At 35.1% G+C, this 13406-nt stretch overlaps 1 protein-coding gene across 2 annotated transcripts in view; it reads right to left on the bottom strand.

The window, feature by feature from the left end:
• Positions 1 to 7636: 7636 nt before the first annotated feature.
• LOC149782030 (ADP-ribosylation factor 1-like) overlaps positions 7637 to 13406 on the bottom strand; it is a 43838-nt gene continuing 38068 nt past the window's right edge. For both annotated transcript variants that reach the window (XM_089933435.1, XM_089933434.1), the window contains 2 exons: positions 8621 to 8858; positions 7637 to 8052 (listed from right to left, as the gene is read on the bottom strand). In XM_089933435.1, the coding sequence (XP_089789561.1) occupies positions 7811 to 8052; positions 8621 to 8858 (480 nt within the window). In that variant the 3' untranslated portion in view covers positions 7637 to 7810. The remainder of the gene's footprint in view (positions 8053 to 8620; positions 8859 to 13406) is intronic.

Genomic DNA, 13406 nt, shown 5'->3' with positions numbered 1-13406 from the left:
TAGCCAGTAAAACGGGTAGAGAAAAAACCCGGAAAAAACCTCGGTACGATCCATCCACCAAAGGGAAGCTACTGGCATTTGCTGTAATTTTAATGAATTATGAAGTGTATGCATCTTTCTCCTGACCAATAAATGTACACTGTAATCTTGAGAGGCTATTGCAACTTTGTATCATTGGTATTGTAAACACTGTATTAAAATCCCATGGAACGTGTACACCAAACCGTTACCATGTTCCATGTTCTTATTGGTTATTTGCTTCAAGTTCCTTTTTCTGTCTCAGCCCAAAGTTTTCTCTGTATTATCTCAGTGTGTGTGTGTGTGTGTGTGTGTGTGTGTGTGTGTGTGTGTGTGAGAGAGAGAGAGAGAGAGAGAGAGAGCAGATGCGATTTTGACGAAATTGTGTATCATGTTTAATTACTTTAGAAGTCGGGGATTCTTAATATGTTGTATCGTTATTTTATTACATCGCAAATGATTAATCGGTGGAAATTCATTACAGATTGAGAGAACAGTTTTTTCAAGCAGTTACCCTCGTGTAACGTCACGCATCATTCGTTATTTCAAATCTAAAAAGATAATCTAGCTGCAGTTTCGGACAAACAGATGGCGCGCCTGTACCATTACTTAAATTATCAAATGCCTCACATTGAGAAAATGGATAAGGCAAATTAAGCAATACGATGACGCTTTTGTTTCTTCATCTTTCTGTTCTTTTGTTGTTCAAGTGGGTGAGGGGAGGTGGAAGCATGATTTGTTGTTGGAATTTTATTGTCATTTGTTTGTTTGTTTTGTTTATTTGTCAAAGAAACTTATTTTTTTATAATTTAATTTCGTTGGAAGCTTTTGTGTATGTTTGCTTGTATTGAGATGTACGTCGGACCTTCATATGTAGGGGTAAAATTCCATTGTACCTGTCTCAGCTATCATATATTAGGATGATTGTTAGACAAATAAAATTTCTACTTACCCAAAAATGATTTTGATAGTTTAATTATTTATCCCCACATCCATCAATACGCTTTCCTGAAAAAATGTTAATAGCGTAATACATCTATTCTCATTTGGAAGACTCCAGCAAGTTTCAATCTTAGAAATAGATCGGGTGCGGGTGTCATGTTTACCCCGACCCAGAGTAGCCCAGTTTGAAACATGTATAATCAAGGTAATTCTGACGGGCCATTGTTTGATGTCGAACATTGCCGAAGGCTAGCACTAATCCGTTACGTAAGACTGTTGTGGCTAGAATCGAAAAACCGGACATCGGAGTTGCGAGGCGCCCGATAGCCAGTTATCACCTAGGTGTCGAAATGTTCCCAGATCAAAAGAAATTGCATGAAGAAGTGGGAGTGTCCTAACTTCTTTCCCCTGCAAACAGACAGACAGGTTGAACTGGCCGCTAAGACAATTGGACAGGGGCACAGCGCCACCCAATCAGAATCGAGATAGGGGGGAGACCTTGATTTGGGTAGAATGATATCCCTGAGTTTTCCGGCAAAGGTTAGTTCGCTGAGAGAAATTACCCAGAGAAGAGGTTAGCGTAACTCCGAATAGCCATTCGTTATTGGCGGGAAAATCTTAGAGCGGGAAATTCTAAGTACAGAAAGCTTCAAAAGGTCAGTAGATATTTGTTCGGTCTTTGTGGAATGCGACTGCATTTTAATTGTAGGTCGTATGTATACTTTATTATTACTAGAATCGTAGTACGAAGAATTACTTTGTTTTGTTAATATGTTTGCATATTTTGAAGAAATGAGTTGATATTTGTAAAGAATTATATAGCTTGCCAGCCGTCGTAAGAGTTAATATTGTAATTTACTATGTGGGTATTTTATAGTAGACTAACACATATGTTCATATGATTATAGATTTTGCCATTGTTGAATATTTGTAATGTACAGACATGCGTCTGATTTTGTCAGATTGTAGTACGATGAGATTAAATATATATGTGTATATACTGACGTGACGCAATGTATTGATGTCTGTATAACAATTCGCTGATCCTGTGTTATTACGCCATTTTTTACCCTGCAAGAAGTGTGTGGGAATTTCGATGTGTATGCATGCGTGGCCGAAACAGTGACAGCTATCTGATGGTTAATTGTCGTTATAGTGTGAGGTGAGGTTCGATAAAACATTTGTTAACGCCTTGTGGTTTTTCACAGGAAGCTTTGAGGGACAGACCAGTTTCAGTTTGGTCCAGTAGTCTCAGATAGAGAGACGGAGGAAAAGAGAAGAAAGGAGAGAACTCAGGACAAGTTGAAGTCTAGGAGCGAATTGGAGGAGGAGATAATAGAGAGGGAAAGGAGAAGAAAGGAGAAGTTGAAGTCTGGAGTGAAGCTGGAGGAGATAGTAGAGAGGAAACAGAGACAAAGAAGGAGTTAGAGGAACGGAAAGAAGGAAGAATCAGCGGGAAGAAATAGATGAGTAGATGCAAGGACAGGGGGAAAATCGAACTCGCACTGTAAATCACGGGATGAATTAGGCTGTCACTTGGTCGAGGGAAAGACGAGTGATTGGAAGTTATCGTTTTTAAATTATCATATTTATTAAATTGTTATTGATTGAATTTCATCTTCGTGTTCTCTGTAATTTAACCGTCGGCATTGCTGACTGGGGGCTCAGAGCTGTAAATCTACATCATCACTAATTTAACTTTCTAACCTAACGAGCCAGGGTGGAACTTTCAATTTAATTTAATTAAATTATATTGGGAGAACCCCACCCCAATACGACAGAACGTCACAGCGGGAGGTCGAGGTTTCGAATCCCAGCCGAGTCATACTTTAAAAAAAAATTGCTAACAGCTATCTCGCTAAGCGCTCAAAATTAAGAGGTTACTGTTAGAACTAGTCGGCCTGGTGTCAGGATAATGTGACTGGGTGGGACATGATATTACATGTTTACGGCAAGATACACCAGTGCTAGACATCAATATAAACTGCCATACTGGAGACATCGTAGCGATATGACTGAAAAAGTGTTAAAGCAGCGTTAAAAGCCCAAATCACACACACACACACACCAGCGTGCCCCCCCCCCCCCCAATATTTTAGAAGAAATACATTTTTCAAAAAGATGCATTTCTTTTTCTATTTTTGGGGCGAAGGTTCAGCTTGTTATAAATTGTTTCATTTTGGTTGATATTTAAACTAATTTAGTAAAATTTTAATTTAAATAGAAAATACAACACTATTTTTGTCACCTTTTATAGCCCACTCATTTTCGGTCTTTGTAATAACCCATGATTCTCAACATAATGTGTATATTTGCTATTAACTTATATAAAAACAGTTTTTTTAAGAATAATTAATATGTCTCAAAATTATATTTGGATGCCATTGTCCTCTCCAGGGACACAAGGAGATGGCGCCAAAAGTTAAACATAGCTCACAAATGGCGACTATGTGAACAAGTTAGCAAATTAAGTTACTAAATTGTCAACCTTCACTTTTGATGATGTTGTTACGAACGAACGGATGAACAGAGTGACATATGGAGGGTATGATAATAATTCCGAATGCAATAAAGCGCAGGGATAAAAATGACGAAATGAGAATTTCCAAAATCTATTCATGTTTGCAATGGAAGAGCATCTTACTCTGCAAACTATTCAAATCGTGGAAATGAAATCATACTTGTTTGAACAATATAAAGTCTTCAACACTTAGAATTGTATAATTCTCTGAGAATTTGAAGAAATTGCAAGAAAAGGTTAATATTTCTCTGAAAATTAAAGTCTTTAAGACTATATGACCACTGTTGATAATTTCAGTTATGAGTGTAAAATGACTGGAAGGTTAGTCAAACAAGATGTTATCGTTCCATGTGAACATGTAGATGCTGTTCAGGAATAAATTTCTCTTATTCCCACCCAATCCCCACTCATTTACAGGAACACATTACTTAATAACGGTGGCAAATGTAAGACGGTAAGAAAAGGTACGCCGTAACGGTAAGACATTTATTACCGGTATGGTCGTACCGGAAAGACGATGTCAGGGGTTGGGGGTAACGGGTTGGGGAAGGTACCATACCAGCAAGAGTTCAAATCGACTTGCACCACAGTTTAATAATTTTACACATGGATATCGACCGGAAAAAAGAAGAATGACGCTGATTCAGAAACAGTTTCTTTTTAATAAATCCTATAAGTTAATATGTTCCACATATACTTATGACAGACAATATTAGATTTGCGTGCGTACTGATATATTTATGGAAGGAATTCTATACACTGTTGATACAGTGGATTAATATGGCTATAATTATCAGTTGACTGATAACAGACCGTCATAAAAGGCTGGAGATCATATTTCGGTACGACCCTGTGAAGTATATGTATATTACAAAACTCTCTCTCTCTCTCTCTCTCTCTCTCTCTCTCTCTCTCTCTGTACATGCATAGTTTACACCCAGTATCTAACACAAATTTTAAAGAAATGACTGCAGTCAAATTTATGCTGATATAGGTTAATTAAATTGTTATCACGGTATTTTTCAGTTTCACAAATATATCTTGAACGTGAATGTATCATTGACCATATACTTTTTTTCGGAAATGTTTTAAAAAAAGCAATAAACATAGAAATAATTTCATTTTAAAAATGAACAAAAAATGGAAAAATGGGAAGTTAGATAAATGGTTTGAAGTTAATAACATGTACAATTAATCTCATTTTAATTTAAGTTTCTGAAGGTTATTATTTACTGAGAGACAGGATATATTAAGGTAGAGAGAATCCTTCTGTATGTTCATTATACGTCTCAATAAAGTATGTTGATGGGTTTGCAAATGATAAATTCCAATGCAATATGATTTGCAACTTATTTCCACCAACCTCAACCACGGACAATACGTATTGTTTTCCCATACTCATGAAATATATTTTTAAAAATCATAACTTGCTGGATGTATGACCACGACGTCGACAAAAATGACACTGTACCTTACACAGCAATGATCGTTATGGTCTTGTCCACTCACAAAATAGGCATTGGTTTTTCATGAATCCTGAACATACGGTCTGGACTATTTATGTAGTACACATCAAGCATGCAGAATTAATGCATACGACTATTTCAATTCATATAGTGAACTGGGATGGAATATCTCTTTTAATCCATGGACAAATGAGCATGTCTTTTCGAGCTATACAAGGTAGAAAACAATTTGGCATGGACATTGTATGCTTTACAAATCACAAGGCATCAGTTAAAGCTCGGTGAAAGAAAACATTCCAGACGATGACATAACTCTGTACCAATATCTTCTGAGTGACTTGTGGAGTTTCCTCCCTTGAAAATTGACGACAAGCACAACACTGTCTCGTTGAAGAGCAAGATAATACCTTGGTGAGTGTACAACAACATCACTGAAAAAAACTGAAAGATATCATATGGAGGAAATGGCCTAGAGGTCATATTCTTACTTTTCACATGAATATTTGCGACATATTTCATTTTATTTAACTGAAGACCCCCCCCCCCACATGGGGCTTGTTTTTACGAACGAATACATAAAATTGAACTGATAAGTGGAAGGTGACGTCATCATTTAAAGCATGACGACACAAATTTAATACAAAAGTATCTGTGTTGCTCATGACGTTTTAAACGTTGTTTGGTTAGCTGAGCAGATGCATTAGGAACATTTTACCTCTTTCTCTCTCTTCAACTTAAAATATATTTTTAAAAATGTACAGTTAAAAGTAAAATGAAGCTGGTCACCCGGTTCTTGTTTGTCATCCTGAGGGCAGAACCTCTCAGACATATTACACAGAAAAATCGAACTCTTCCTGAAGTTTATGACTGCTACAACAAATTTGATACCAAATGGCGTTAGCAAGTCTGGTTGAAGTAAAATTATAGGTTTGTACTAAACCAAATTCATTTTCAACATTCTATAATTGATGCACTTATATTTAGTTGAAAGTTCATCTTTCTATTACTGTACAAATCTATCCTATAAATTGTGGGTGACCTTTGATATATTTACATTTATATTTAAATAGTGTTTGATCCCATAATCCCATCAGTCCACAATCAATAAGAATATCCATAATAAACATCTGGAATGAAAAATATCTACAATACAGCTCGTAAAAGATATCAAATAGAATGTGTGCTGTTTATTATTTCTTGATACAAACAATTGTATTCGAAAAGCCAGTTGTTCTAGCTTTGCCATTTATGCTGACTGGGACTCTGTTGCATAAGGTAATGTTGGCAAATCGTAGTATCAAAAGATGCAACTGAAGATCTAATAGACAAATCAACGCTCTAGATTTTGTCAAAGCAATGACCAAAGGCTAAATTTCCTGTCTTCCTGAACCAGATTGCTTTTTGCTTTCTTAATGTTAGCTTAACCTGAAAAATAAGTCATATATACTCAATATAACTTATAATGCCAAAATTTTCATCATTGTTTGTAGAATTTAACATTTTGTTCTTTCTTGAGTTGGAAAATACTATTATGTTTTTGATACATTTATATAAAATCTCCAGGTTTGATAGTATAACATCAATATTATTTTAAGATGTTTCCAGCCCAGGACCGGATTGAGCAACTATTACTGTATCACCAGCATAATGTAAAAAATACAATTTGACACAAACTTCAACATCTAAATTACCCAGTGAACCACATCACTAATATACGTCAAACCATCATATACTTGAGTAATACGACCTACAAAATCAATAAAATTCAGAATAAAATAGGAAAACAAAATCTCCCCTGACGTACACCAATTATTAGAGGTTAAATATTTGAGCAAGCAGTACAAAGAACTTGGCATTCATGTATAAACCTTCAATACTTTAACATTAATGATTTACAACGTATCTTCACAATAAAGTGTCTCTACGGCGTCGAAAGCCATTATATTGTCAATAAATGCACAAAATAATTTATTCGTCATATATACCATATAGAACATGAATTAATCTTATAGATTGAAAATGTGGTCACCAATAACATAACATTTTCTAAAGCCTGGCTACTAATCATATGACAAATCAGTACCTTCTAGATAATGAGTTTAATCTATTATTTACAACATAAGTGAAATGTTTGCCAAAACAGACCAGGGCAGTTATTTCTCTATATTTAAGAGTATTACAAAGATAATCTTTATTTAAATAGAGAACCAGTATAGCTTACATGCCAGCTATTATGCATACTACCGGTGTCAAGCACTGTGCTAAAACGTTAACAAAGAGGCACGTGTTTATCCACAAATTGCTTGAAAAATTAATGTACTGTTCTATCACCATCACAAGTTTTGTTACTTTGAGAGATCACAATGACTTTTAACATGTCACATTCAGTAATATATATGGTTAGTTTATTGCATTTCTAAGCCATAAGACAGGTGTACATTGTCAACTTAATTAACTACAGTGTTTATATATTTTTAATGATAATAAAATACCTTCAGTGCCACCGTATGTACAACAGATTTACTACATCTATCCCTTCTATTCGGGAGAGACCAGTATATTCTTGTATCATCTGTTCAAAGACTGAGTTTGTCAATAACTGTTTTTTGATAATATTTAAATTGAAGACTTCACCCGTTCTGTATCCATGAAAATGCAGACATAGAACTTCGACACTATTCCTAAAACCTATAGCCCAATGTCATTCTGTTTTCAAGAGGATGAGTGCATTGATGATTTTTAAATATGAAAACAAATATTATCTAAATGTGACTATTTAATAGTCAGGTATGGCTGCAAATACGTAAAGAACATCACGTGATCATTCAATGAAAAGCGTCCAAATGCTTATTCAATAAAACATCTACACTTCTGGACTGTCTTGTTTGCTTGGTCTTGTGAACAGACATTTTATTGCACTGTATGCTCTTGTGCAGTAGTCCAGTCTGTTTTCCAGTTTAACTGGCAGCTCCTCTGGTTTTTCCGTTGCCATAGTAGCAGGTGCCATCAAAGTCTTTCGAGCCTGTACAGATCCTAATTGAACCGCTAACCAATCCATGGCTTCTGTTAAACCTTCCCCAGTCACGGCACTGGCATGCATAATGGCTGAAAGTTTTAAATGATTGTTGTTCATAATGCAGACCTTCTCTTCAAGGAATAATAAATACGAAAATGCTCCCACCTTAAACTTGATGCGAAATACTTAAACTTGTTTCGTAAACTACGTTAGCCCTCAAAAACCAAGTAAGATGCGTATGCTTGGGTCTGTATGAAGTTTATTTCATTTAATACCATTTTTATTTAGCTTATTTAAGAATTTTTTGTGCAACTACGGACACATGATATTTGAACATTTCAAATATTAACGTAAGGTAGTCAATAAGGTGAATGAAATCAGAAATATGTGCAGAGCCGACCTGGAAGGGGCTACTCTTGACCCCTGCACGTGCAAATCTGAGTATCGAACCAAGGGTCTTAGGTGTGTAGAGCTATTACTTCCTCCATTATTGGCTATCTGGGCCCTTCTGTATTAAAAGTTTACTCGATATCCAGAGTAAACGATTTTATTCGAGATTGATAAATGCAGCCATATGATTGGTAATAATATTTTCATGCAGTTGAAAAAGGTTTTTGGGCGGAGTATAGTGTATTTCTGAAGTGAATGTATACTTACTGCAATTATGTTTGACTGCTTTTAAATTAAGTCTGTCAGCTATCTCCTGGGAGCTCATTGTATTCGGCAAGTCACATTTATTGGCAAGAAATAGGAACACAGAATTAGACAGTTCGTCTGCTCCGAGCGCTGGCTTGATGACGTCATAATTTAGCTCGTCCAATCTCTCGCTGTCTGTGCTATCAATGATTATCACCACTGCATCCATCCCTTTGTAGTAATGGCGGAATAGAGGTCGCTACAACATAAAAAAAACAAGGCTGTTGTTAATACAATCACTCAGAAAGTATTTCCAAATTAGCAGTAATAGAGTATTCATCTCCATTATGAAGAATAATTCTAGCAAAGAAACTTTTAAACCTACATTTAGAACACCAAAATGAACAGTGCAGAAAAACACGAGTTATTCTGAATAACCTTTCTACAGAATTAATCTGAAATTCCCCATCATCAACCGAATTTATTTCCTATCACATTAGCAGCCCAGTAATTGGAGATGACTGTTATATCGGCGCGTGGGAACTATATTAAGTACTCATGACAAACCTGACTGACAGAGTAAAACATGATTTGCGCTTATTCATGAATAAAGTTGGCACAATACAATGCGTATTTCACGAAACACTACGATCCGTATTTCTACATAGGATGCGGCTTCTCGTGGGTCGGTGGTTCTTTCCGGGGTTTTCCCGGGTTCTTCCTCCACCGTCAATACTGGCCGCCATATATAGCCTATCGTGTACTGAAAAACGGCGTTAAACCCTACAACAACAACAACAATAAAGAACGAATTGTTTACACTTGATCGACCAACTATGGATGTTGAAAGAGTTACCTTACAAGTCCAGTTTTTTTAACTTTTTTCATTACCAGGCGACAATCTCATAGCACGCAGACTTTTACAAGAAAGAACTGTTACTCAAATGAACGTTTTGCAAGGCCAAAATTACGGTTTGATAAATAGCATAGGATCTATACATTGCATTAGTACTTCTAGAGCAAAGAAAATTACATTATAATTTCCAAAAGCAAAATAATTGTTTACCAATCGTCGCAGAAGATGAGGTATTCTCGAGCAATAACGTGTCAAAGACAACCGTTATTCAAAGTACACTAATAATTAAAACATTACATCTTAACGGTTCTGCTGAATTAAAAACAACAACAACAAAAAGCTAAAAGACTACCACTTCAAAGTTAAGCTATATCGCTTTCCTTTATATAAATGAGTTAAAATACACAAAACGTTCCACCGCTATGGCCCACAAATATCAAAAGTAATGTTCAAAATTGTAACTTGCTAATATTAAAGAGATTAAAAAGGATTTAATAAGAGAGATCGAACACTATAGATGTTTGGCAAAGAAAACAAATTATCTACAATGTTTTGAACTGAGTAGAGATAGTTGTGGCAACAGTTTCAGTCCGTAGAAGTGCTTCTGCAGCTGGTTTGCGTTTAGCGGGATTAATACAGAAGCTTACAGGTATGTAGGTTAAAAATAAATCTATAGTGTTTGATGCTTGTGCATTGACTGTCCCAATTTCGCTTATAATAGGCTTTGTTCCTTGGTATTTAAATGCTTCCAGTGAACTCAAAAATAATATTTCTATTACATAAACGAATGTAATGAAACAAGACAATCATTTCTGATGGTTTATAGAACATTAAATGCATGTGAATAAAGTTCAAGAGGAAATGATTGCAAATTGTGACAACAAAGAAAATATATTTGTTCAAAGACTGAAACACAACTTAATAGTTGAATGATTCCGTGTTGGATAAATAATGATCGTAGGTTTTTTAAAACCTGACTTTACAAGTTTTTTTTTTTTCTATTAAGTTCATTAACAATAAACATTATTGCAAAAAGAAATGTATTTCCAACTGACTCTATCTGTCAAAAAATAGGTCGACATTGTTAAATACAGCGGAAATAACTATTACATAACAAGCAATTACAATTCACTCTGCCTGTAAAAACGTTTTAGGTTCACATTGTTAAATACAGTGGACTTGACTATTACATTACTAGACCTGTAAAAACGTTTTAGGTTCACATTGTTAAATATAGTGGACTTGACTATTACATTACTAGACCTGTAAAAACGTTTTAGGTTCACATTGTTAAATACAGTGGACTTGACTATTACAGTACTAGACCTGTAAAAACGTTTTAGGTTCACATTGTTAAATACAGTGGACTTGACTATTACATTACTAGACCTGTAAAAACGTTTTAGGTTCACATTGTTAAATATAGTGGAATTGACTATTACATTATTCGACCTGTAAAAACGTTTTAGGTTGACTGTTAAATACAGTGGAATTGACTATTACATTACTAGACCTGTAAAAACGTTTTAGGTTCACATTGTTAAATACAGTGGACTTGACTATTACATTACTAGACCTGTAAAAACGTTTTAGGTTCACATTGTTAAATATAGTGGAATTCACTATTACATTACTCGACCTGTAAAAACGTTAAAGGTTGAATGTTAAATACAGTGGACTTGACTATTACATTACTCGACCTGTAAAAACGTTTTAGGTTGAATGTTAAATACAGTGGACTTGACTATTACATTACTAGACCTGTAAAAACGTTTTAGGTTGAATGTTAAATACAGTGGACTTGACTATTACATTACTAGACCTGTAAAAACGTTTTAGGTTCACATTGTTAAATACAGTGGAATTGACTATTACATTATTCGACCTGTAAAAACGTTTTAGGTTGACTGTTAAATACAGTGGACTTGACTATTACATTACTCGACCTGTAAAAACGTTAAAGGTTGAATGTTAAATACAGTGGACTTGACTATTACATTACTCGACCTGTAAAAACGTTTTAGGTTGAATGTTAAATACAGTGGACTTGACTATTACATTACTAGACCTGTAAAAACGTTTTAGGTTGAATGTTAAATACAGTGGACTTGACTATTACATTACTAGACCTGTAAAAACGTTTTAGGTTCACATTGTTAAATACAGTGGAATTGACTATTACATTGTTCGACCTGTAAAAACGTTTTAGGTTGACTGTTAAATACAGTGGAATTGACTATTGCATTACTCGACCTGTAAAAACGTTTATGGTTGACTGTTAAATACAGTTGAATTGACTATTACATTACTCGACCTGTAAAAACGTTTATGGTTGACTGTTAAATATAGTGGAATTGACTATTACATTAATCGACCTGTAAAAACGTTTTAGGTTGACTGTTAAATACAGTGGAATTCACTATTACATTACTCGACCTGTCAAAACGTTAAAGGTTGACTGTTAAATACAGTAGAATTGACTATTACATTACTCGACCTGTACAAACGTTAAAGGTTGACTGTTAAATACAGTAGAATTGACTACTGCATTACGCGACATGTAAAAACGTTAAAGGTTGACTGTTAAATATAGTGGAATTGACTATTACATTACTCGATCTGTAAAAACGTTTTAGGTTGAATGTTAAATACAGTGGAATTGACTATTACATTGCTCGACCTGTAAAAACTTTTTAGGTTGACTGTTAAATACAGTAGAATTGACTATTACATTACTCGACCTGTACAAACGTTAAAGGTTGACATTGTTAGAAACAGTGATATTGACTATTACATCACAAACAATTACAAGAGACTCGAACTGTCAAAACGTTTTAGGTTGATGATTTAAATCCCATAGAAATGATTATTATATTACAAGAAAGTACAAGAGGTCCAATTAACAGATTGAATGTCAGCATAATAGATGAAAATGGAAAAGTGACAACTTTTGCACTGTATGCTTTAACATTTGGCTTTTAATGTTGGTAGAAATCATGTCATTGATCACTGTGGTGTTTCAGCGATTCTCCTTTGGATTTGCTAACCTACACAAGTTAGATCATTAAATAAACACTGCGACAAACACATAAACAAGAGGTGCATAAATTAACATAGACTTAAACTATAACAGTTTTAGCTGTTAACAAAACGATGGGGCGAATAATTTGTAATAAGCCAGTATACGTAAACGTTTGGAGGATGGATAACAAGTTTAAATGATATAAAGTCATGCAGGAAACGAGCTGACAATAAATTAACTGATACTGGATATAGTGGTGTTGAATGACCTAAAAAAAAATCTCGGATCTTAAAAAAAAACAACAGATTGATGAAAAGAGAAAATAAGAAATTAAATGCACGGTATTTGTGTGTGTGTGTGTGTGTGTGTGTGTGTGTGTGTGTGTGTGTGATTAGATTTTTAACGTAGCTTTAACAATTTGTCCGTCATATCTCTACGATGTCTGCAGTGTGACAGTTTATAGTGAAGTCTAGCACTGTGGCATCATGCCGCAGACATGCAGCATTATGTCCCACCCAGTCATGTTATTCTGACACCAGGCCGACCAGTCCTAACACTAACCTCTTCAAGCTGAGCGCCTAGCGAGGCAGCTGTTAGAACCATTTATATTAGTCTTTGGTATGACTTGACCGGGGTTCGAACCAGCGACCTCCCGCATCCGAGGCGGACGCTCTAACCATTAGGTCAACGGAGCGATCCTAGATGCAAAGAAATTGTTCATGCAGAAATTTAGAACCGTATTTACTAACTGGATTAACTGGCATCATTCGGATTAACTAGTACCACTCACGCAGTCAAACCTAATCGGATTAAATGGTACCACACGAATTAACTGGTACAGTTGATGCAGTCTAAACCTAAATGCAAAACATAGACAACCAAACTGAACTAAATCCGGAAATGTGTGCAAATAAATACAGGACTACTTA

The sequence above is a fragment of the Sinohyriopsis cumingii genome, chromosome 15, assembly GCF_028554795.1.
Source record: "Sinohyriopsis cumingii isolate HCF-2022 chromosome 15, ASM2855479v2, whole genome shotgun sequence".
Classification (NCBI taxonomy): domain Eukaryota; kingdom Metazoa; phylum Mollusca; class Bivalvia; order Unionida; family Unionidae; genus Sinohyriopsis; species Sinohyriopsis cumingii.
Note: the sequence above shows the minus strand (reverse complement) of the source record. Positions and strands in the feature narration are given on the sequence as shown.